The following is a 27,058-nucleotide window of genomic DNA, read 5'->3' on the forward strand; positions in this document are numbered from 1 at the left end:
GGGCCCTGATGAGATAGCTCCGCACTATCTCCATGTTGCGCTCCCATTCGCTCGAGAAGTTGGCAGCTCGAGGAGATTTCGGCATGGTTGATGCATTCACCGTTTGCGGGAGAAGCGGTTGCTGTCCGGTAACAATTTCAAAAGGGCTCTTGTTTGTATGATGGCTCTTTTGAGAATTGAAACACAGTTGAGCAGCATCCAGGAGCTTCACCCAATGCTTCTGTGATCCGGTTGCGAAGTTGCGGAGATATTCCTCCAGCATGTCATCGAACCGGTCTGTCTGGCCATCCGATGGTGGATGGATGGATGTGTTGTGACTCAATGTTGACCCAAAGCACCTGAAGAGATGGGTCCAAAAGTTGCTAGTGAAGCGTGAGTCGCGCCTACTAACAATGTACTTGGGCAGGCCCCAATGTTTGACAATGTGCGAGAAGAAGAGTCGAGCTGTATCTTCCGCTGATGCATTTTGCGGGGCTGCTATGAAAGTTGCATAGTCTGAGAACTGATCTATGACAACCATGATGGATGCAAGATTGCCGACTTGGGGCAATCCCGTGATGAACCTGAGGGAAACACTTTCCCATGGTCTATGAGGGACATGTGATGGCTGCGAGGGTCCCGGCTGTGATGGGTGATCCGACTTGTCCTTGTGGCATGGCTGACAAGTCTTCACACGATGATGAGCGTCACCAGTCTTTTGAGGCCGATGACATGATGACTGATTGTTGCTGCGAAGGGTAGCCTGAACCTGAGGTTCATGTCTGTTGACTACCTTCTCCAACTGCATGGCCGAGATGTTTTCAGCGGCCATCTTTATGGGAAAGCATGGTATGGTGCAGGGCTTGGCCCCTTTTTCTCCCATCATCAGGAGCATGTTGGCATATGGTACCGGAATGGTGTTGGTTTGCCTCATGAAATCCAAACCCACTATGATGTCGAAGTCATCTATGATTGCGATGCGCAGGTCGATGCTTCCTTTGTATGGGCCAAGTTTCACTGGGACATTTGTAGCTGTTCCACCCAATGTCTGAGGTGGTGAGTTGATAGCCTTGACGCGGCCTTTGCTCTTTTGTACAACAAGACCTAGGCGCTCTACTTGTGTTGATGACAAGTAGTTGTGGGTGGCACCCGTGTCTATCAAGGCGTGAAGGGGCTTGCCGTTCACTTTCAATTCGACGAACATTAGGGTCCTCGCTTGTTTAGGAGGTCCTTCGTCCATCTTTTCTTTCCCTTTCCTGGTGATCGGGACTGATGTTTTCTTAGGAGGAGATGCACTGGTCCCCGCTAAGGCATGAGGGATAGAGCCAACAATTGCATTGAAGGCGCCTACCTGGTCGTCGTCTGATGAGTCTGATGTGTCTAGCTCACCCTCGACCGTCTGATGAGCATTGACCTTGATGTTTGGGCATTCATTGTTCCAATGTGCCCCGCCGCAATGACGGCATTCTGAGGGAGGCTTTCTCCCCTGATTGTTGTTGATGGATGCAGCACTGTTGCTGTTGGAGGGAGGAGTCTTAGTTTTGGATGTACTCCGATCTCCCCCACTTTTGCTTGGGCCACCATTGCTGGGATGGTGCCCGTTGGATCCCCCTCGGACAGATGGCTGGGGCCTGTCGTTCTGAGTTCCCAAATGATAGTCGCCAAGGCATTCTGCAGCTTGAATGGCCTTGGGCAGGGTGTCTACCCGTTGTCGCTGTAGTTCCATACGGGCATGAGGTTTCAAACCTTCTATGAATGCGAAGAGTTTGTCTTTGTCCCCCATGTCGCGTATGTTTAGCATGAGTGCGGAGAATTCGCGCACGTACTCCCTCACTGATCTGGTGTGGCGGAGGTCCCGTAGCTTTCTCCTTGCGTTGTATTCCACATTTTCGGGAAAGAACTGCAGGCGTATGGCTACCTTCAATTCGTCCCATGTCTGAAGAGTATCTTCACCGGCCTTGATGGCTTCGTGTTTGACCCGCCACCAAAGTTTGGCATCGCCCTGAAGATACATGGCAGCAGTCGCTACCTTTTTGGATTCCTCCAAATGGCCCACGGCATCGAAGTATTGTTCGATGTCGAAGATGAAGTTTTCCACTTCTTTAGCATCCCGGGATCCGTCGTATGGCTTTGGCTCCGGTATCTTAAGCTTTTGTGGAATGGGGGTGAGATTTGCTGCACCCCTGATGTGATGGTCGCCTTCTCGAAGTAGGCTCTGTAAGGCAGCATTGACAACGTTGAGCTTGTCAGTCAAGTCGTTTATGGTTTGCTGCATGGCAGTTAGTCTGTCTGCCTCATGTTGCTGATGGGCTAAATCGTCGGCACGCTCCTGTTGGAGGTCCTCAAATTTGCCATGAATATTGGCAGTTTCAATGGCTGCCGTTTGTCGGTCCTCGTCGGAGTCACGACTGATGTTTGCAATGTCATTTTCGGCCTGCCGCATTCGGCGGTCCAGGTCGTCCAACCTTTGCACTAGGTTGTTGCTTTGATCAGGCACCGTTTCTACGATGGGTCGTAATCGGTCAACCGTCTCTTCTAGGGATGCTAGACGCTCCCCATGATTCACCATGGTCAGAAATGGTGATGATGGCAAATGTTCCCTCGTCCGATGTCGAGCCTAGGCTCTGATACCAACTGTTACGCAACGCCTTCCTGATGATCTTTGGAAGGGCAACGTAAGGCTAAGCAACCGATGTCAGTGCGGTTGCTGTCCGCCAATGAGGTCCTCGCCGCACGCTAGACTAGATTGTCAGTGCCGTGCGGGAAAACCAATGTCGTGGGCAATTGCGGAAGCTTGAGAGAGAATTGGGTTTTGAATGATGATGATGATTTTATTGATGAATGAAAATGCTGATTACAATGATGCGGTGTCGAGGGGGAGAGACACCAGAAAATGCTTGCTTGAAAATGTTTGATTGTTTGGTCCCCCTTAATAATGCTTAAAAAAAATAAACCAACATTACAAGACTAGTCCTAATAAAGCTGTAGAAGCACACTGAAATGAAAATGATGTAAACTAGCCTATGATTACAATGAAAAGGACTTAGATTATTACAAGGAAAAACTAAGTCCGATGGCAGCATCTTTGTCTTGCGGGTCAGGGTCTGCGCGCGCGTTGCTGTGGGCGCGCGCGACACTTGATGTGCTGGCCTGAGGCTGGGCACTGGTGCTTGGCATCAGGGTCTGTGCGCGAGGCGCTGTTGGAATGGGCCTGCAGCTGGGCGCTGGCGAGGCATCAGGATCTGCGCGCGCGGCATTGTCAGGGCGCGCGGCGCTGTTGTCAATGGCCAGCCCTTGGGCGCTGGCGAAAGGCATCGGTGGGGCGACAGAGGCACATGCGCGCTTGTCACTTGGCGCAGCCAAGACCACGGGGCCGACCATGGCGCTAGGCATTGTAAGGCTTGCTAGGCCGCCATGGGGCGCGGCCAAGGGGTCATGGGGCATGTCTGGAAAGCAGCCCATGACATTCTCCCCCACCTGAGTTGGCGCCGTCCTCGGAGCCTTAGGATGATGATGATGATGATGATGATGATGTTTCTGATGGTTGTTGGATGGGAGGTCTGCGCCCCTCTGTTGTCTGAGCTTGCTGTTGTAGCGAAGCAATGATTTCATGCGGCTGACATGGAAGACTGGATAGATCTTCCTAATCTTGTGCCTGCTGATGTGGTTCAACATATTCAGAGTATACCAAGAGGCAACCGTGAGCGAAATGACTATGCCATATGGAACTTGACTAAGGATGATATTTATTCCAACAATTCAGCTTGGCATTTGGTTAGGGCAACTAAACCTAAAGATGATTTTAATAACAAGGTTTGGCATAACTCGATTCCTTTTAAACAATCTTTCTTGTGCTGGAGAATGATTTAAAAAAAGTTGCCTTTTGATGATACTATTAACAAATTTGGGAATCACATTGTGTCTAAATGTCTTTGCTGTAGAGATCATAATTGTGAAACCTTGAAACATGTATTCTTTGATAGTGAGGTTGCTATCAGACTGTGGAAGTTCTTTGGGAATCCTCTGGGCATTCAGTGGTATACTGATACCATTAGAGGGATTCTTACTCAATGGTGGCAGAGGAAACCAAAGAACATGATCCACAAAATGGTGTTACAAATTATTCCAATTTGTATTATCTGGGAAATATGGAGAAGCTATACTGCATGTAAATATGGCGAAAACACTAGATATTATCTATACAAGATGATCAATCAAATTCTCTGGAATGTTAAGGCAGCTGTATCGAGAACTTATCCAAACATTACTATTCATCTTCCTTGGTCCAAAGCTTGTGAGATGATTGAAAAGTTAAAACCATCTGTTACATGGATGAAAGTTCAATGGGAGATGCCAGAAGTTGGTAACTTGAAAGTACACACAGATGGTAGCTTCTTCAAGGATACTAAGACAGGAGGCATTGGAGGAAAAGTTAGAAATGAGCATGGTGATTTTATCATGGCATTCTCTGTTCCTTTACAATGCAACAATAGCAACATGGCTGAATTGAAAGCTGTTAAGTTTGCTGCTAAATGGTGTATGAACCAAAGGATTCCCAATTTTACATTGGAGATGGACTCCTTAGTTATCTGTACCATGATCAGGCAAAGAGCAACTCAAAACAACAAATTGAGAAGAGAGCTTGAAGATATCATTAGCTACACCGATCATGATCATATCACAATTAGTCACTGCCTAAGAGAAACAAACCAAGTGGCGGACTGGTTGGCCAAAGATGCTTCTAATCTAACAGAGGGAATTATTTACTCGTCCTTTCATCAGTAGTCTAAAGGTGCTAAAGGACTCTTCCTGATGGATAAATGGCAAATGCCCACTTTTAGAATTAGATATGAAAAATGTAACTTTTTTGTTAGTTAAACATAGGAAAAGGAGAGGATAATAAATTTATTTTTGTCCATAAACCCCCTCCTCATCTATATCTTACTGGTTAAGCTTACACTAAGCAATGCATTGTAATTGGAGGTTAGGCCAAGGCCCCTCCAAACATGGTTTTTGTCGGAAGATGAATATATCCCAGCCCAGGTATTAATGGGCAGTTTTATAAAAAAAAAAAAAAGTAATGTTACCCTAAATGTCGAATAATAGAAATATCGAACGTCACACTGTATGAAACAAGAGGGTAGCCGGTTTAATTTACACACTAAACAATTTTTATTTTTTCATGTTAGGTTTCTAAAAAGATCATATTAGTCATAAACCCCTACTCTTTGATTAAGATAAAACTGTACTATATATAACTTATCTACGCTACCGTACAAGAGAGGTATTTCGTGCGTATAAGAAAATGATGAAACATATATTTGATAGTACAAGTACCATAGCCAAAAGTGCAAAAGAAAAAGAGCAAGAGAATGGCATGAAATGACTTTTTGAGAGGCAGTTCAGAAAGAGGACTATTACTTCCTCTTAAGAGTAGAACAGAAGATGCTGATTCTCCATAAAAAGGAAACAGAAATTTGAAAAATGAAGCTCTCTAAGGTAAGCAACGGTATCTTCTGAGAGATGAGTAAGGTACGTACACTGCAGACTAGCAGTCAATCAAAGGACCAATTCTCCTCAGAATTCCAACACCTTAACACAGTATGATCTTGTACTTATTTTTATTTCCTGCCAAATTTGTACAATCAAATTCGATTTACTAAAGTTTTTATCCAGATAATTTCAAGTCCTTCTTTAACCGGTATCCCAAGTCCACTAGTCCGTCTAATCTGAATTAGCCACGCGTGTAGGCCAACTAAGTGAGTAAAACGTTAACTACAGGTAGTTTTTAGTCTAATATTGCTCCACTATTTAGTGGTGCAAAACTTTTGAAGGCATGAAAATGATGACCCAAAAGCAATAAGACAAACAGCAATGCTGCAGCAAAACTGGAAAACACACCGGCTAGTGGAAATTTTTAGGTGAAAAATGATGACATAATTATTGTAAAAGAGATTTTTTGAACTCTATGAGAACAGGAAAATATTTAATGCATAGGGTATATTACAATAATTTCCAGTGACATGAATCTCCTGTATGGTATGTCAATAACATCGTCAACATGTAATTACCGTCCAAAAGAAATTGGAAATTCCATTCTGGGCTCGATTCACTTGTTTAAAAATACAAATTAAAATCGATACATATGCAATAAATAAGCATAAAGTATGTGCGTGTGTTTGTTCATTTAACAGTACCTGGAGTCTCAAGACATTTCTTCGCTTTATTGTTTGAACTATAGAAGCAAGTCTTTAATAGTTAGACGTATTATCCGCAGTTGGTTAATTATTAAGGTGAATGACGCAGATGGTCCGGCATAACTTCGGGCAAGTAAATCTTTTGGCTAAGGAAGGTTCCAAGCAGCTAGAGTAGTGTAAAATTCATATATATATATATATATATATATATATATGTGTGTGTGTGTGTGTGTGTGTTTTCCAGGAGGACATCTAATTCACACCTCCTTCTGCTGCATGTTTCTGGGTGATAGAATCACCACGTTGTATTATATCTGATGTAAGACACGGTCCCCCTCACTACACTTTTCTGAAATACAACACAATTTAGACTTCTATCTGGGTAACTTTATTAAAAATATAAATGTATCATGAATTTGTAACAAGCCACTACAGAACCGTTCATATAAAATTCTATGTAATATTTTTAACTTATACATCGAGAGTATAAATAATTTCGTATTATGAGTGTATTTTAACGAGTGGTAACGGATTAATTACATGCTTTCAGAAGTGAAGTTATAATTAAACTCAACATTCGAAGAACAACGGTAAGCTTCTACAACCCTACTGGGTACTGAAGTAAACACTACAAAAGAGGAGAATGGTTGCTTCTGATTCTTTTTTTTTTTTTTTTTTTTTTTTTGAGAAGAGAACAATTAGGATCGGAGTTGAAGCTACAACCAAGGGGCAAAGAGCTGGGCCTCTACAAAGAAATAGAAGATGCTTAACACATTCCATGCAGGTCAAATTCATTAAGGATTTTTCATCAAGGTAATTGAAAATAAAAAAAGTAAACACACATCTATCAATATAATTTAATTTTTCAGCGAAGGCAAGGGTGTCAATTTGACAACCCTTAGATAAATGCACACTTTTATTCACTAAATTATATCTTCAATAAGAGAAAACATTCCAAATCCCAAAGAAACATATTCAAGCAACATGAGCACCCGCAAAGGAGTTCCAATGTTCTGGACACCCTTCTTCATCTCCTTCCTCCTTAAGTTGCTCTTGTTCTGACAAGAACCCCAATTCAGAATTTCGAACATGCATCAAGTCCAAAGTCAAATTTCCCGCAGCATCATTGGCGCGTCCCCAACCATTCGACTTGAGGACTACTTGTTCGCGTTTATGATCAGTTGAACTTCCATTTTTTAGTTGGATGTTCAGATTCTCCACCGGATAATGCTGGTGCCTATGCCAATCTTTGTCAATGATAAGCTGTTGAGCTAGACGTGTTGCTCTACTTTCAGCAATCAGCTCATTAATAGTGACACTACATCTTCCTGGGAGATTGCCCTTTGATATCCATGAATCATTCTTGGATGACAGAAGAGAGTGAGCACGTCCTTCATTTACTGCTATGTTCCGATAATTACCTGTTATGGGATTAGTTTTATTGGGACGTACAAAGTAAGCTAGAGTTGAAGTTAAAGATAGTGCAGTCTTCTCCAGGGAGCAAGGTCATATCTTGCTTGAGAAGTGATATCCATTTAGCGAGAGTAACAGTTATATTAAGAAGAAGTTAATTTCTATATATGCACTCAACCTGTAAAAAGAATTTGCTTAATTACATCACTTATTAGGTAATAGGTAAATCTCTTGATAAATATTAGTAGTAATTGATAAGCTGGTGAAAAGAACAACTTGCTATCACGCTTTAAAATTCATTTGATGGTAAAAGAAAATGTAAAATTATTTACATAGTATTTATATAACTTAAATCTTTTAAAGAATACATCAGACAAAGGTACAATCATGTATGATTCGATTAGCCAGAACTTTTAGTTTATGGGTTTTGGACAGTAATTTTTCTGCTTACATTCTAGATAGATTATATTTATACATAACACGTCAATTTCTTAACATAAATATATAATTTTAATAAAAAAATACTAAGATTTGTCGAACTACAACAGTGGCTCCGGCCCCTCAAACAGCTAGCGGCACACAATATTTGCATATAACGCAGGGGCAGATGTAGCATAAAAGTACAGATTTACGTGTAAAAATCCTCTCAAATAACAAAAAATAGTAGAGATCCCGCTTGGATGTTACGTGATGAATTACGGCTCAAGATGGCTCTTTATATGTAAGAATAATCTAAGCCACCAAAATTAAAGTAAATTTGGAAGAAGAGCTTTTAAACAAGAAATAATACTAATCGAGATGGGTAAGTCTTAAAAAATTGACAAATGACAAAAGATATCATATTGCATTAGTGATCCAGAAAAATAGAAAAAACGTATTCCTTCTTATTCAAATTATATCATATACTTTTTTTAATAGTCAATTCCAAAACAATGATATATTTCTATATATGACAATAATTTAATTTTAAATTTTTCTTTTATCTATTTTATTCTTAATGTGAAGCTTTTCTAGTCACACAAATTGAAATTCCCACAAAATTTTTTATCTTTTAAGATTTTAAAACCACAAGTTTTAAAAATATTGTTTTCCTTAAAACTATGCATCGAGTTAAAATATATCATATAAATTGAGACGGATAGAGTAGAATTTTACATATACTTGCATCAAATTCTTTATTTTCATTAAATGAAATAATGCTGTTCTTGAATAAATATTCAGACTATTAATAATTATTCTGCTTATAGTCACAAAGGCATTTTCAAGGCATTGACAATGCAATCTACACTGTCAAGAACCAGAAACAAACCAGTTGTTAACTTCATAATCATAACGTGTTCACTAATATAATATTCGATTATTTCAATGTGACATGTACTCACATGTTTTAGTTATACCTTTCCCCATTGTTCATGATTACTAGTCTGTTTGAGTTTGGATAACACTCAAAGCTCACCTACGAGATAGTATGCAGTCTTGAAAAAAAGAGTTTTTTGGACCCGCTTCGTCATAGATTTTGCGATTTTTTTTTACAAATACATATTTGTTCATAAATTTTACTCGACAAATTTTCAAAACCTAAAACTCAAATCCCAAAACCAGCTCAAGAGCTAATTTTGGCCCAAAATATTACTACTATTATACTCTCTCCGTTCACTTTTACTTATCCAATATTCTAAAAATAGATTTTCACTTTTACTTATCACTTTTAGCTCATCAAGAGAAAGACAATTTTTTTTCCTATTATACCGAAAATATTAAATTACTCATTTCAAATCATTTTCTCAAATCCATTAAAAGTGCATCAATTAATATGAGTATCATGGTAAATTATGCATTTCATTTATTATTTATTAAGAGGTGTGCAAAATTCATAGTGGACAAGTAAAAGTTAACGGAGGGAGTTTTTTAAAAATTGCCCCAAACTTTTATATTTCATAAAAGAGCCTACCATTTATTATGTTGTAACAATGCTGCTTCGTATTCTTGGTCATCTGATAGTGTATTATGTAGTTCATTATAAAAATGATAATTTTGTACCAAATTTATTTATGTTCAGGACTATGATTTGCGATGATATAATGAATGTTATTGATGAAGGTATTGTTGGTATCTGTGATAGTTTTTAGAACTTGTGGGTATAAGTTATTTTTCATATTTTTTTCAAAAAAAAAGTGAAATATGTTTTGAAAACCGATGTCCAAACATATTTTCATCTTCAGATTAAACTTCACTTAAATCAGATTTTTCAAAACAAATTTGGGAATCAATAGCCAACACTAGCTTTGAAAGTTGAAGTTGTGTTTGGACATGTATTTTATTTGAGAAAAAAGTTAAAGTTTTGTTAGTAGAGGAAAAAACTTCACGCAATAATTACCCCAAACCAATATTTGGAATTTAAATTTTTTTCTTCAAATATTTTTCAAAAACAGATCAAGTTTCGTAAACAAACAATATTTTTAATTTTCTTTAAAAAAAAAAATTAGTCAAAATTTATGTTCAAACATGAACTTAATCTTATCTACGCAGGTTTCCAAGTTCCTATATATTCTTCATGCTTGCTCCAGCCGTGAATAGGTGTTTGTTTATCAACTGACTCATTATTTTAATTTCAAACTTGAAACATGAAATTTGAAAAATATATTTTAGGAGTTTCGTAGATTTTTATTCGCAAAATTTCAATTGTGTTTTTATGTTCAAACGTAACAACTTTCAAATTTTCTTTTTCAACTTAGCTTCAAATGCACCCCTTTGAACATAGATTTTATCTATTTTTTCAAAAAAAAAAAAGTTGAAAATATTATTTGTTCATGTAATTTGATTAGTTTTTGAAAAAGAAAATTTCAAATTCCCAAAAAAAATATTTAGAACAGTTTTTGGGTGAAACTTTTTCTTCAACTTACAAAACTTTAACTTTTTCCAAATAAATTGCATGTCCAACAATTCCCCATCTTGCAATCCCCTCCCCAATTTTCCCTTCCCCTATCCCCTAAATATAATTTAAAAAAATTAACTTCAAATGTTATTTTCTTTTTGAAATTCCAACCAATTCATGCATGTCCAAACGCTATAAATAAATAAATATATATTCTCTCCAACAACTTAAGTGTTACACACATCATAATAAATTATCAGGACACATGAAGTGTTACCTTGAGAGGGGTTTCTGGTGTTAGTGTAATTATCTTGAGAGCTTTTTCTTCTTCTCTCATTATGTCCTGCTAATCTCCTCCTGCAACTCCTCTTTGACTCATCAAACTCACTCACTATATGAAACCTTTCATTTATAATTAATTCCAAAAATAAAAAATCATCATCAGCAGCAGCAGAAAATGTTACTTCCTGATCTACTATGGGTAGACATGATACATGTATATATGAGCTAAGACAAATACAAAGATTAAGAGATGTTGGTGCAACTGCTATATATGAAAAACAACAATACCGCAATATCTTATCAACATGAGTACCGGATAGTTGTACCTCAGAGAAATGTGAATAAAATGAAGAAGTTGGGAAAATTCTTCCAAGTAACCCATTTTAAAAGTCAATGAAGCAAAAAAAAAAAAAAAAAACAACGGAAACCCAAAAAAAAAACGAAAGAAGCTTTTGCTCTTAATCTCAGATTTAAGTATCATTGTATTTTAACTTGACACATTTTCCAAGTTACAAATATCGCTTTTTATAAATGGTTATAAATTATATTTCAGATGTCCTAATAATGCGAAATATTGTTTGCACCGTCAATATACAATATACTTAAACCTTTTATATTTGTGAGTTCAATTACTATTGCACTTGACAATGTAAATAAGTTGATACATTATCAGGTACCTAAGTGATAACTACACGCTTATACTTTATCCATACAAACTAGGACTAGCAACATAGAAAATAGTGTTTGTTGCTTGTTATACAATTTAAATACATTGGTAAACTTTTTATGCTATGAGTATATATAAGTTAAATCTATATACCAATTACGTAATAAATATTAATTAATAATAAAAACAAATAAGTAACTTAATAATAACAAGTTAATTAAACAGATGATATTTTATATTGATGGTATTGTTTTGATATTAATGTATACTTCAAACTTAAAATCATGAAATAATGGAGACCTGCTACACTGTTGACAGAAGCGTTGTTCAAGGCCAAGAACCACAACTTTAGGAGCCTTAGCATGCATTGCACACACTTTATGTCGTCTGTGATAAACCTTGGCATTCACCAGTGCCACCTGGCATCCCTCCACCTGACACCTCGGCGCCACCGCCACCGGTATTTCCACCGCCGCCGCCGCCCCATCACCACCAGGGAAATGTTGTTTCCCTCTCTTGTTCATAACAAAGCCGACCACCTCTCCACCACCCTGAGGCGGCTCATAATTTTCAGTACAATGCCTTTTCCCCAAGTTAAGGTTCAAACACATCAAATTATGGTCCCTTTCTTCTTGGATAAAGTATTCGCTACTGCTTACAATACTTGTATTCACTCGTCTTGCTATTAATTCGGAACTGTTGAGCGGACACGTGTAGTCAAACTTCTGCCCAACGGTAATTGGATCTTGGTTAAATGTGTTGTTATAATTCCACTGAATCAACTGGGACTGGGATGAATTAGTACTAGTAGAAGTACTACCAAGTTGCCAAAAGTCCCATGCATGAGTATAATTACTATTTTGTCCCCCATTTCCACCATTGTTGCTGCTGCAGCTTTCAATACTATTACTGAAAAAGTTCCAACCCCCATTTTCCATTGCTTATTTTGTGTATTTTTTTTTTCTGGAAGTAGATTAAAGGTACAGTACTATGGTCTGGGAAAGGCAAGTAGTACTTTTCTGAATTAATGTAATGGATTGGATAGTTTGTGGAGTGTGGTAAGGGACTCCTTATATTTACTGCTGAATTCAAAATTTAATGCAGTAGCACTTTATTCGTTCCATTTTAGATGACATTTTTTCTCTACATTTTATAATTAAAAACTACACTTTAGATATATAATGTTTTGTTTTATCTTTGACAACATATTCTCTTAGTGACAGAATTTTGCCACATTCTTGAGACTATTAAGTTCTAAGGACACTCTCCATACATGCTAAGAGTTTTGTAAAAATAAAAATTGTTTTCAAAATACTGAACTCAATTGAACCTATAATAATCTATCAATGTTAGGGACGAAGCTGGGGGCTAAAGGGTTCATCTGAATCCCCTCCGCTTAAATTACAGCTATGTATATAAGGTTGAATTTCTTTATATACATATATATGTTAAATGTTAGTCCTTCCGTTTCAAATTAGATGAAACACTTTTCTTTTTAGTCTGTTCCAAAATAAATGACACATTTTTAAATTTGAAAATAATTCAACTTTAAACTCTTTATTTTACCCATTTTAGCCTTAATGAGAAGATTTTATAACTACACAAATATCATGGTCCCACAAAGCTTTTATCCCTTAAGTTTTTAAGACCACAAGTTTCAAAAGTTTTATTCTTTTTTCCTAAACCCTGTGTCAAATCAAACTACCTCGTCTAAGTTGAAATAGATGGAGTAATAAATTTCCTTGACTTTTTCACATACTTTTTTTAAAAAACTTTTAGAACCTATTTGATGAAAACCCTACGTCCACCATATGGATTAATGCCGAAAGCAAGAGACATATGGCAATCAATGAGAAGTTTTATTTTGTGTCTCATACAACTGACATTAGTTGTATGAGACTCATTCTTGTCTTATAAATTTGTGGACTCCAATCTTACACTTTTGGATCCACAAAAATCTGGGTCCACAAAGTTGTGAGAAAAAAAGTTATCTCATACAATTAGTGAGGCACAAAATAAAATTTTCCGGCAATCAATAAAGAAAATCAAAGTGGACACTGAAAAAGATTATTGAGGTGGGGCAGGGGTGGGGATAAGCTGGAGACGAGTGGACTGTTGTGGATGATGAACTGTATTCTACTAGAATTATTACTTCTGCGGACTAGGGTTAGAAGCTTTTTAAGAAAAAAGCAGATGGTTTTGCAGCAGATGATAAGATAGGAGCGAGTGATACTGTGATCACATATAGGGAATATAAGTTGCGGCACGTGAGTTGGGATAATATACTTAGCTGTTATTGTCAATAGATTTTGGCTATTTTTTTCAAAAAAAATAATTGAAAACACTATATGTTCATAAAATATGAGCAGTTTTTTAAAAAAATTGATTTTTTTTTATATTCTCAAAAGCTAGTTTAGGGCAATTTTTAGTTGAAATTTTTTCTTTCACTTACGAAACTTATTTTTTTTCAAATAAAATGCATGTCCAAACACAATTTCAACTTCTAAAAGTATTTTTCAACAAAATATCAAAAATTCTTTTTCAAGATTCAACCAAATCAACAGTGGGGGAGACAGAGTGCTGGATGCGGGTTCGGCCGAACCCTGTAACTTTTCTTCAAACCATGTATTTATATTAAGAAATTCTTTGAATATGTACAACTTATTAATTTAGAACTCAGCAACTTAAAAGTATTATAATTTCAAACTCATAAGGTTCAAATTCTGGCTCCGCCTCTACATATCTACGTCCAAACGCTAGAGTATATGCTAATTATCAAGGATTGTGATTGGATGAATAAAATCTATCCATTTTTAATATTCAAGCATTGGGTATGATCTTTCTCCTTTAATATTGGATCTTAAGTGACATGGACCTTGAATTTATATTATCTAGACCCTAAAGCGGATAGCAAACTTGGAATGAGAATTTAAAAAAACTACAATACGCATGCTGAAGGTATACAAAGGCTTCAAATAGTTATCACGTCGATGACCATTTTGTTAGCATATTATGCAAGAATCATAATATACTCCCGCGTTTTAATTATATGACTTTTATTAGGGTTGGAATTTAAGCAAAAAAATTTAAAAAAAAAAAATTTCTGATCTTAAGTATAACATGACGTTTGTATTATTGTATCTAAAAACTTATCATTAAAGATAAAATATATAGTTCAAATATTATTTTTCAAATTTGAAAAGAAAACATTAATCAAATTTAGAACGGATCAAAAAAAATTATTGCCATTTTTTTTTAAATAGAGGAGTAAAAACTGTTATTTGATGAGTGATAATAAATGAATGACCAACAAAAAGATTGTTATATAGCCCATAATAATACATAGGGTTCGTTTGATATACAGGGGCGGACCCACGTGGTGAGAAGTGGGTTCAACTGAACCCGATTCGTCAAAAAATAATATTATGTATATGTATAAATTACGACTAAAGCAAGGTAAATTTTGTACAGAAATTATTTTTGAACTCACTTAACAAAAGCTTTGCTCTTTCAAAAGTGATCAAGTGGGTTCAAAGTATTTGGGCAGGTGTGTGCTCAAATCCCTTTCATGTTTTGTGCCTACTTTATTTTTTTATTTCCATAAATTGCAACAAGAATTAGAAAAGGATACAATATGATGACCCAAAAGATCATCACTTGTTTTAGAAATAAATTCTGTATTTTGAAGCCTTAAAAACCTCTTTCAGCATCACCTCGATTTGCGTGTGCAGTCTGGGTGCATAGCCGGAAAGCCATTATGTGAAAATCTATGAAAATGATGAGTTTTGACTTTAAAATGAATTTAAGTTGACTTCAGTCAACATTTTGGGTAAATGGACCCAGACCCGTGATTTGACGATCTCGGAGGGTCCATAAAAAAATATGGGACTTGGGCGTATGCCCGAAATCGAATTCGGAGGTCCCGAGCCCGAGAAATGAATTTTTGAAAAAAATTATTTTTTGGAATATTTATGAGTTTTTGAAAATAAAATATGTTTAAATTGATGGTATTGGGCCCGTATTCTGGTTCCGGAGCCCGATACAGGTCTTATATGTGGTTTAAGTCGAGTCTGTAAAATTTGGTAAAAAACGGACCGGAAATGACGTAAATCGAACCGTATTTGAGAAAAATTGGAAAATTTGAAGTTCTTGAGTGATTTCATGATTTTGATGCTAAACTCATAGTTGTTGATGTTATTTTGGCAATTTGATCACACGAGTAAGTCCGTAGGGTATTTTTGAGGTAGTGTACATGTTTGGCTTGGAGCCCCGAGGGCTCGGGTGAGTTTCAGATAGGTCTCGGAATGTTGTTGAACTTAGAAAAAGTTGCAGGTTTCAGTTTCTGGTATTCTGGTGTATTGTTCTTCGCGTTCGCGGAAGGACTCTCGCGAACGCGAAGGGTTAGTCAGGTTGAAGGAAATCTCCTTCTACGCGAATGCGAGACATAGGACGCGAATACGAAGCTTTGGGGATGTTTCCCATCGCGAACGCGAAGGCCTTTGGGCCTGGGCAGGGGGAGAGGGATTTTACTCTATCGCGAACGCGGCCACCCGACTTCTTCTTCCAAATTCCAAATTGGGAAATTTTTGAAAGATAACTTCACTACAAATTCATAGGTATGTAATCTTATACTCATTTTCTTCAATTTCTATTAACACCCATTAGATTTCTAGGCCTAAATCATGTTCTTAAGGGTAGAAAATTAGGAATTTGGGTAGAGTTAGGGCTTTTTGTATAATTGGAATTTAGACCTTGTTTTGGGTCGGATTTCGAAACTAATTACATATTTGGGCTCGTGGGTGAATAGGTGATCGGGTTTTGGTCTGAACCTCATATTTTGACCAAGCGGGTCCGGGGTCGATTTTTGACTTTTGGGAAGAATGATAGGGAATCTATAATTATGCATTGGAATCAAATTGTTTAGAGTTTATTGATATTATTAAGTCGATTATGTCTAGATACAATTGATTTGGAGCCAAATTCAAAAGAAAAACGATGTTTGAGGCTTGAGTTGGCCGTGGAAGTTTGAGGTAAGTGTTTGGTCTAACCTTAGCTTGAGGGATTAGGAGTTGTGTCTTATTTGCTACTTGTTACTTGATGAATACGACGTATAGGCATGGTAACGAGTATCTATACGTTGGTGTCAAGCATGACCGTGAGTCTTAAATTGAAATTATTGTGTCCTTAACAAATACTACGAATGCCTAAGTTGTTGAATTCTCTGTGTTGAGCAAGGAGTATGATTATTCTCGTGGAAATTACTTATGATTGAGTATTTGTGCTAGTTGAGGAAGTTAGATGTTGGAATAAGTTTGGTTATAGCTGATTTTCCCTTGCCGGGACGTATTTACTCATATTGTCGATTTTCTTGCCGGGATAGTGTTGTTTCTTTATTAATCCCTTGCCAGGACTCTCTTTATGGTTGGTGTTGAACTATATATGTGGATCGGATTGCACGTCGCAACAATATTATATTTACATCGGGTTGCACGCCGCAACAATATTAGTTTGGATCGGGTTGCACGCCGCAACACTAATATGATTGGATCGGGTTGCACGCCGCAATAGTGATAAATGATATGGATCGGGTTGCATACCGCAATAGTATTTTTATGATTTGAATTGGGTTGCGCGCCGCAACAATAGATAATAAAAAGTTCTTATTGGTCGGTTACGAGTTCTTTATTATTTTGCTGTGAATTCTAAATTGTTCTTTATATTGTCTTTTAAATTACTGTTGGTAAATGATATTCCCCCGCAGCATGTCCCCCTCCCATCTTTTCATGTTTATATCTGTTTTATTTTCTGTTGTATATTATATAACTGCACAGGTTTATCTGGTAGTCTGGTCCTAGTCTCGTCACTACTTCGCCGGGGTTAGGCCTGACACGTACCAGCACATGGGGTCGGTTGTGCTGATACTACACTCTGCACTGTATGTAGATCCCGGAGCGGCAGCTTTTGGATCATAGATTTGGGTGGCTGCCTTCAGTCTAGTCAGAGATCCTGAGGTAGTCTTGCAAGCGTCCGCAGGCCCCAACGTTCTCTTCTATCTTTATATTCTGTTTTCATTTACTTCAGAGACAGAGTGTATCTTTCTTTCCAGACAATTGTGTGTAGTATTCGTAGACGGCCCGTGATATTGTGACACCGGTTTCGGGTAGAGATGTACTTGATATTATCGTACTTGTTTTTGGCTAAGTTATCAGATTACGTCTTCCGCATGTATTTGATTATTGTCAATATTTCACTGTTGATCGCATGTTGATTTAAACTGTTAAAAGGGATAAATAAAAGAGTTAGTGAATCCATAATACTCGGATTGCCTAGCTTTCACGAGTAGGCGCCATCACGACTCACGAGGTTGGTAAATTCGGGTCATGACAAGTTGGTATCAGAGCTCTAGGTTACATAGGTCTCACGATTCATGGGCAAGCTTAGTAGAGTCTGAGGGATCGGTACGGAGACGTCTGTATTTATCCCCCAGAGCCTACAGAGTTAGGAAAAAACTTCATATTTATTCTTTTCTGTTGTGCAATTTGGTTTCTCAATGCTAATTGAATTTCTACTCTATTTTTTCGCAAATGGATAGAACACACGCTTCCTCATCTACCGATCAGCAGCCCGAGCCCCCGGTAGCAACTCCCGCGAGGGGCAGAGGGCGAGGCCGAGGCCATGCTAGAGGCCGAGGCCGTGCTAGAGGCCGAGGTATGGGCAGAGCAGCAGCACCAGCGGCGGAGCTTCAGGTTGACTTTGATGATGAGGTTCCGGCCCAAGCAGTTTCGGTGGGCCCAGCTCAGGTCCCAGAGGGGTTTATTGCTACCCCAGTACTCTAGGATGCTCTGGTCCGTCTAGTGGGCCTTTTGGAGAGTGTCACCCGGGCAGGCATGCTTCCTATAGCACCTACCGTCTCTCAGGTTGGAGGAGGAGCCCAGACTCCTGCTACTCGCACTCCGGAGCAGATGACTCCCCAGTTTCAGACTCCAGTAGTTCAGCCAGTTGGAGCAGTTCAACCGGATATGTGATGGAGCAACTATGTCTGCCGATGCTTTGTGGAGATTGGACAGGTTCACCAAGCTCTTCAATACTACTTTCAGCGGTGCATCTTCTGAGGATCCCCAGGATTATCTAGATAGCTGTCATGCGGTTCTCAGGAACATGGGGATAGTGGAGACCAATGGGGTCGACTTTGCTACTTTCCGCTTGTCTGGATCCGCCAAGACTTGGTGGAGATATTATTGTTTGGCTAGACTAGTCGGATCACTAGCTTTGACTTGGGAGCAGTTTACTCAGCTATTTCTAGAGAAGTTTCTCCCTATCACTAAGAGAGAGATCTATCGGAGGCAGTTTCAGCGTCTCCAGTAGGATTCTATGACCGTTACTCAATATGAGACTAGATTCATCGACTTGGCCCGTCATGCTCTTATCATACTTCCCACTAAGAAAGAGAGAGAAAGGGGGTGAGGAGGTTCATTAAGGGACTTATCCAGCCGATTCGACTTCAGATGGCTAAGGAGACAGGGAGTGAGATTTCTTTTCAGGAGGCGGCCAATGTGGCCAGGAGAGTTGAGATGGTTCTGTCGCAGGGGGTGGTTAGGGATCTGACAAGAGGCCTCGTCATTCAGGTAGATTCAGTAGTGCCTCGTCTGGAGGAAGGGATTCGTATGGTAGAGTCCATACCCTAGGCCTTTTCAGTCAGCCCTTCAGGTTTCTCATGGCGCTTCAGGTGGTCGTGGCTCTCACATACAGTATTTTGATCAGCAGCCCTATAGTGCACCACCAGCTCCTATCAGCGCACTGCTGCTCCAGAGTTTTCGGGGTGATCATTTAGGTCGCTGATAACTGCGATTTCTGCATGTTTTTTATACCCATTCTTACCTGAGCTTTGTGCATTTATTGCCATATAATAGTCCCAAAATGATTACAAATGACACTTGATTGCAGGTTTGAGCGACAAGATGACAAATACTAAAGATCGGCTCAAAAAGGAGTGAAATCTGCCAAGTGTCAAGAGACAACTGAAAGGGGGGATCAAAAGGCCCTGCGCGGTCCGCACTGTTCTGTCACGCGGCCACGCAGGAGAGTTCAGAAGCTGGGCATATCCAAGTTCAGCCTGCGTGGACCGCACTGTTTTGCCACGCGGCCGCGCAGGAAAGTTCAGAGGCCATGATATTTTTAAGATAAGCTGAATGGTCCGCGCCCAGTTCCAACGCGGTCCACGTCCCTTTTTGTGCGGTCCGCGCCTAAGAGAATCAGAGAAGCAATCACTCGAGACAAAAGCCCATGCGACCGTGCACCTAATCAGTGCGGTCCGCGTGGATAAAGTTCATGCGGCTGCACGTCACTTTTGTGCGGTCCGCGCCCCCCAGTACCAGATGCAAGTAATGAAGACCCAGAGCCCTACGCGGCCGCGCGGCATTTGTGCGCGGTCCGCGCCCGACCCTCAGGGGTATTTTTGTCCGGTTTTTCCTGTGTAGTATAAATAGAACATTTTACTTTTTAGCAGCAGTTTTTGGAAGGCGGTTCGAGAGCAGAGAGCAGTTGAACTCGTGTTACCCTATTATCAGCCTATTTTGGGCCATTTCTTTTAGTTTTAAAGTGGAATCAAGTAGATTAACATTGTAGTTAACTATTATGTCAATTTCATCTATTATTTCTTTGATTTTTGTTACTACTATGTCTAGCTAAACCCATTATCTAGGGTTGTGGCTCAACCCTAGTGTGGGAAATTGATGGGTATGATTGTTTAGTGCATGAATGATGTTGGGTGTTTGCTATTTGGATTAATCTTAAGTTTTCACTAAGATTTGGTGGTTGCAAACACTAAGTCTAGCTTAGTGGGTCTTGACTCTTCTTGAGAAAGAGAGTCTATGACCTCAAGATTAACTCCAACAAGGAATCGGGATGGACCCATGAGAATGGTAGTCCCAATTAACGGGTTAAACCTCGAGAGAGTAATTACCCAACTTGAACCATAAGTTGCTTGGGCAAATTAGCCTACCCAATTGGTCTCGAGAGAGTCAATTGGGCAAAATCACTCTCTCTACCGAGAGGTGTGAGAGTGGGTGTAAAAGGTGCAACGGTTATAGCATAAGCCCCATATTCGTCATTCTTGCATTAGGAATTTCTACCCGTTAGTGGACCACCTAGGTAAATGCTGCATCCCTAGTGCTTTTATCTATCTTGCATACAATTTAGAATCATAATTTTAGCATAACCTAGTTTTACAACTGTAGTTGATAAATTGTAGCTCTTAAACAAAAGAAAACCAAAAATGTTAGAAGATCAATTATGAGCTAAAACACTATCCTAGACCATACAAATACTCGACTCCAATTTGAAGTTCCCTGTGGAAAATCGACCCCGATATCGCTATTGGGTAAAAGTATTAGCGCCCACTCATCCTTAGGTTGAGTCTGCTGTGATCAGTCGCCAGGGTTAGTCTCGGTTTCCTCAGCCGCAGCACTCAGGTGGATATTTGAGTGTGATGAGTATGGTCATATCCATAGGGCTTTTCCGAGATTGGTGGGTACTCAGTCGCAGCAGCAGGGTTCCCGTGCTATGGTTCAGGCACTAGGTGTTCCACTGCCCGCTCCGCCAGCTAGGGGTGGGGGTAGAGGTGCTAGAGGTGGAGGTAGAGGTATTAGAGGTGGAGGTCAGGCAGCTAAAGGTGGAGGCCAGCTAGCAGCAGGACATCCCAGATATGTAGTTCAGGGTGGTGGGGCCCAGCCCCGATGTTATGCTCTTCCAACCAGGTTTGAGGCTGAGGCTTCCGATGTAGTTATCATAGGTACTGTTCTGGTTTGTAGCAGAGATGCTTCAGTTTTATTTGATCCAGGGTCTACATACTCCTATGTATCATCTTATTTTGCACCGTATCTGGTCATACCTAGTGATTCCTTGAGTGCCCCTGTATATGTGTCTACACCGCCGGTGGATGATTCTATTGTGGTTGAACGAGTCCATCGTTCGTGTATGGTTGTGATTGGGGGTCTTGAGACTCGTATAGATTTGTTAATTCTGGACATGGTTGATTTTGATGTCATGTTGGGGATGGACTGGTTATCACCTTACCACACTATCTTGGACTGTCATGCCAAGAATGTGACCTTAGCCTTGCCGGGTTTACCTCGTTTAGAGTGGAGAGGGACTCGTGGTCATTCTACCCGTAGTGTCATCTCTTATGTGAAGACTCGGCGTATGGTCGAGAAGGGGTGTTTGGACTATTTGGCATATGCTCGTGATTCTAGTGCCGAGGTTCCTTTTATTGATTTCGTGCCTGTTGTTCGTGAGTTCCCTGAGGTATTTCCTTCAGACCTTCCGAGTATGCTACTCGACAGTGATATTGACTTCTGCATTGATTTGGCTTTGGGCACTCAGCCCATTTCTATTCCCCCGTATCGTATGGCCCCGCTTGAGTTGAAAGAGTTAAAGGAGCAGTTACAAGACTTGCTTGAAAAAGGTTTCATTAGACCTAGTGTTTCGCCTTGGGGTGTGCCGGTGTTGTTTGTTAAGAAGAAGGATGGATCGATGCGAATGTTTATAGATTACCGGCGGTTGAACAAGGTTACAATCAAGAATAAGTATCCATTGGCGAGGATTGATGATTTGTTTGATCAGCTTCATGGTGCCAAGGTATTTTTGAAGATTGACTTGAGATCTGCTACCATCAGTTGAGGATTAGGGCATCCGATGTCCCTAAGACAGCTTTCCGCTCTCGGTACGGGCATTATGAGTTCTTGGAGATGTCATTTGGGTTGACAAATGCCCAAGTAGCTTTTATGGATTTGATGAACCGAGTGTTCAGACCTTACTTGGATTCGTTCATGATAATCTTCATTGATGATATTTTGATCTATTCTCGCAGCTGGGAGGAGCACGAGTGTAGACATGTGATTTTTGACCCTCCCCAAGATTTTTTACATTTTAGCGTAAAATATTTAGTTTAGGCCTAATATAATTATTTCAACTAATTTTGACTCTTTTTACTTTATTTTACTACAAGAAAATGAAAATTGCAAAATATTTTTATTTTATGTACCTTCCATAAAGTAATATATATATATATATATATATATATATATATATATATATATATATAGTACCTTAATTTTATCTTTATATAATCTTGAAAAATATTAAAAATATATTTAATAGTTTCATGTTTTAATATAGTTTAGTTTAATTAATTAGAATTTATTTTTGCATCATGTAGTATAGTTATCTTATATCAAGGGAATTTAGCTATGGTTTTAATTAATAATTTTTGGAGTCTTCTTAGCTCAAAATTGAAACACAAAAAAAGACATAGTCCAACCCAATTACTGATCGCAGCGGACTCAACCTAAGGAAGAGTGGGCGCTAATACTTTTACCCAATAATGGTATCGGGGTCAATTTTCCACAAGGAGCTTCAATTTGGAATTGAGTGTTTGTATGGTCTAGGACTATGTTTTAGCTCCTAAGTGATCTTCTAACATTTTTGGTTTTCTTTTGATTATCAACTACAATTTATCAACTACAAGTTTAAAGCTAAGTTAGGCTAAGATATTGATTCTAAGTTGTATGCAATATAGAGAAAGGCACTAGGGTCGTGGCATGTACCTAGGTGGTCAACTAACGGGTAGAGATTCCTAATGCAAGAATGATGAATATGGGACTTATGCTATAACCGTTGCACTTTTGCACCCACTCTCACACCTCTCGGTAGAGAGAGTGATTTTGCCCAATTGACTCTCTCGAGACCAATTGGGTAGGCCAATTTGCCCAAGCAACTTATGGTTCAAGTTGGGTAATTACTCTCTCGAGGTTTAACCCGTTAATTGGGACTACCATTCTCATGGGTCCATCCCAATTCCTTGTTGGAATTAATCTTGATATCATAGACTCTCTTTCTCAAGAAGAGTCAAGACCCACTAAGCTAGACTTAGTGTTTGCAACCACCAAATCTTAGTGAAAACTTAATATTAATCCAAATAGCAAACACCCAACATCATTCATGCACTAAACAATCATACCCATCAATTTCCCACACTAGGGTTGAGCCACAACCCTAGATAATGGGTTTAGCTAGACATAGTAGTAACAAAAATCAAAGAAATAATAGATGAAATTGACATAATAGTTAACTACAATGTTAATCTACTTGATTCCACTTTAAAACTAAAAGAAATGGCCCAAAATAGGCTAAAACTATGAAGTCTCAAGTTCAGCTGCTATCTAATAAAAACAAAGAAAACTCCTCCTCTAAAAAGTAAAATGTCCTATTTATACTACACAGGAAAACCAGATAAAAATACCCCTGAGGGTCTGGCGCGGACCGCACACAAATGACGCGCGGCCGCGTAGGGGGTTGGGTCTTCATATCTTGCTTCTGACACTGGGGACGCGGACCACACAAATGTGACGCGCGGCCGCGTAAGGTGTTTTTGTCCAAATCCACCCTCTCTGAACTTCATCCATGCGGACCGCACTGATTAGGTGTGCGCCGCGTGGGATTTTGCCTTGAATGACTAAGTCTCTGACACTCTTGGGCACGGACCGCGTGGAAAGGAGCACGGACCGCGCATCTTGACTTGGAAATTGCATGATCTCTGAACTATCCTGCGCGGCCGCGTGGAAAAGCAGTGCGGACCGCACAGGTTGACCTTGAAATAACCCAGCCTCTGAACTCTCCTGTGCGGCCGCATGACACATCAGTGCGGACCGCATAGGTCATTTTTTCCCCCATTTCAGTTGTCGTTTGACACTTGGCAGATTTCACTCCTTTTTGAGCCGATCTTTGGCATTTGTCATCTTGTCGCTCAAACCTGCAATCAAGCGCAACTTGTAAGCATTTTGGGACTAATTTATGGCAGTTAATGCACAAAGCTTAGGTAAGAATGGGTATAAAACATGTAGAAATCACAGTTATCAACTCCCCCAAACTTAAACCTTTGCTTGTCCTCAAGCAAATAAAATGAGACCTACCCCTCAATGGAAAACACCCAAGTAATTCCTGTTTATCCTAAAGTAACCTCAACAAGCATCAATTGGGACTAACAATTGCCCTCAATGCGAATGCATCATTAACACATTTAAACTTTGAAAACTTGTGGATCAAGTGTGACACAAGAGCATCAAGAGTTGACACATTTCATCAAGGAACCTTTCTCAATTTCTTTGGTCATTGTGGAACCCAAACTCACACATCCTCGACTTTCCCTAAGTGAACCTCACCTTTTTAGAGTATTTGCACACAAATCGAGGTGAATGAACTTCTCTCTCATCTCTCACAAAGAAAAGGCCCTAAGTCCGGCTCTTAGTACCATATGCTTGCCCCTTATGTAAGTATCCACTAATGTGGGCTTCCCTCAACTCAAGATCATATAGGGCTTTTGAGGAGTCATTGTGAAGGCTTTGGGTAAAGGTAGGACATGTTTTTGTTCAAATGGGTTCAATCTTCCCTTAAACACTTCTTTTGATTTATTTTGGCACACTTTCTTGACTCAATTGAGTAATTCACTTCTTTCAAGGGGTTAGAGAGACACATTATCACTCTTTCTTTTGCAATTCAAACCCTTTCTCCTTTTTACCACTTTTCCACACCTTTTTCACTTTTTTGTTATCCTTGGATTCCCTTTTTGGATCTTATTCATTTTTGTCTTTCTTTTTGTCTTTTTCTCTTTTTCATTACCTTCCTTTTCTTTTGCTTTTGCGCTTTTTACCACATTGATGCCTTTCTTGTCTCTCCCCCCAAACTTAGACATTTGCCATTTACTCAAGGGAAGATTTGGGTGCCAAGAGAGGGTCTCATTAAGAACGGGTATAGGCTTGTAGCTTGGTTCATGAAAGAAAAAGGTTTAAGGCTCAAAAGGGGTGAACTAGGTCATGGAAATTGTTCAAATTTTGCATTTTGGATCAAGGAGAGCCTATAATCACGTCTCAAGTCAAGTTCCACCTATGATTTCGCCTCAACAAACATTCAGGGCAAGTTATAGGCCATCGGCTCGGTACTTGGGCTCACGATTTGAATTCTCACTACACACACTCAAGGATTGCCAAAGACGGAGTCGAGGGCCCACAATGACCTTAGATATGATTCAAGTGCACAATGGCCCAAAATGACCACATGATGATTGTTTGGTCAACACAAGAGTCTCAAGGCCACAACTTTCACCATCCTAAACACAACATAATGTCTTTGACCATAGGATCAAAGGCAAATGTGCTAGGCCCAAGTGAAGCTTTGCCTGAGGTACCCTTAACTACAAAAACTTGAAAATCAAAAAGAAAAATCAAAAACGAACTCAAATCCTTAAGAAGGTTGTCACGTCAACTATCATTGGGAAGAGCCACCCGGTTCGCACAACACTCTACCCTTGGAAAGAACCGTGGCATTAAGAAAACCAAGGGCTTATTGCAAATGCCAAAACAAAACAAAAAGGCTACGAGCCTAACTTTGCAACTAAAACGAAATTTTTTTAACGAAAAATAGAAAACCAAAATGAAAACCGAATGAATATGTACAAAAGGGGAGTAGAATATACAACTAGGGGAAATGAATATATACATAGAGTTTAAGAGAATCTAGAATGAACAGTTATATACAAGCCATTCTACAACTACGAATGTGCTGAAAGTAAAAGAATATATACAGTAATCCAACAGTCAATCAAAATAGTAGAGCCACACCCCCACGAATAAAAGCTAGCATTGTCCCCAATGCTAACTATCAAAATAAGCACCAAAATGAAAGAAAGGATATAGAAAGGCCCCTCAAGCCTCATCCGTCACTCTGTGCTGGTCAGTGGTTCCTAAGTCCTCTGTACTGGAGGGGACCTCAGACTGGTCCCCGGCCTGCTGCTGCTGTGCTGCTGGGACAAGTGCCTGCTCAAGAACTGGCTCATCAACTGGTGGGGTAGTGGAGGGACTCTCCTGAACCGGTGCTACCTCAATCACAACTCCCTTAGTGCTAGGGAGTTTCCTCTTTTCCTCAGCCTCTGCTCCTCCTCCTGTACCTGTGCTACTGCTGGCTCTACAGCTGAATCCCCAAATAGTAGGTCAATTGGCAACTGATCCGCCATGAGCTTGTCCACATCCACTCTCAACTGTGTCACTGACTCCTTGGAAGCCTTCTGCTTCCTCAGCTTCTTGTGCTCCCGAGCCAATTTCTCCAACGCTTTGCCATGTGCCCCAACCGCCTTAGTCAAGGCATCCTGCGTCGCCATCATCTTTTCCTGGTTGGTCAGGATCTTCTTCAGTGCATCCTCAATGGAGGAAGGAATCTTAACAGTAACTGGTGCTCCCTGTGCCTTTACAGTAGTGGTCAATGTAGACAACTTGGATGTCGCAGCTGACATCTAGTTGTTCAAACTGGCAAGGTAATGAGTGAGCTGGTTTGCGGTGAACCGGTGAGTCTTTGATGAAGGGACTACCGGGTCAGCTGCAATAGAAGGACCAGCTGCTGACGACGGACCTGGAGGCAATGCCTCATCAGTAGCAGGAATGGTGGAAGGCTCACTAGCCTGCTCAATGACTGTTGGCTCCTCAGACTGGCCAGGTGCGGTAGAAGTGGATGCCACATTCTTCTTGCCCCTCTTCGGGTTGTCTAGACCCAACTGACTATACCATGAGTACGGGGCCACCATAGGTACCTTGACATCAT

The 27,058-nt window shown here is 39.7% G+C and overlaps 2 protein-coding genes across 3 annotated transcripts; one reads left to right on the forward strand and one right to left on the reverse strand.

The window, feature by feature from the left end:
- Positions 1–3,600: 3,600 nt before the first annotated feature.
- Positions 3,601–4,764, forward strand: LOC138875083 (uncharacterized). Its single transcript, XM_070153902.1, has 2 exons — positions 3,601–3,792; positions 3,856–4,764. Exons 1-2 carry the CDS (start codon positions 3,601–3,603, stop codon positions 4,762–4,764), a joined length of 1,101 nt encoding a protein of 366 aa, XP_070010003.1.
- Positions 4,765–6,966: 2,202 nt separating this feature from the next.
- LOC104237106 (squamosa promoter-binding-like protein 7) lies at positions 6,967–12,558 on the reverse strand. 2 transcript variants are annotated; one of them, XM_009791188.2, is made up of 3 exons: positions 11,714–12,558; positions 10,742–10,866; positions 6,967–7,597 (listed from the first exon to the last, which is right to left on the reverse strand). In XM_009791188.2, exons 1-3 carry the CDS (start codon positions 12,349–12,351, stop codon positions 7,152–7,154), a joined length of 1,209 nt encoding a protein of 402 aa, XP_009789490.1. In that variant the 5' UTR covers positions 12,352–12,558; the 3' UTR covers positions 6,967–7,151. The 2 variants fall into 2 exon arrangements, with proteins under 2 accessions (XP_009789490.1, XP_009789491.1); XM_009791189.2 differs by having other exon boundaries at positions 6,967–7,576; positions 11,714–12,427.
- Positions 12,559–27,058: the final 14,500 nt, after the last annotated feature.

This window comes from Nicotiana sylvestris, chromosome 8, assembly GCF_000393655.2.
Source record: "Nicotiana sylvestris chromosome 8, ASM39365v2, whole genome shotgun sequence".
In the NCBI taxonomy this organism is placed as follows: domain Eukaryota; kingdom Viridiplantae; phylum Streptophyta; class Magnoliopsida; order Solanales; family Solanaceae; genus Nicotiana; species Nicotiana sylvestris.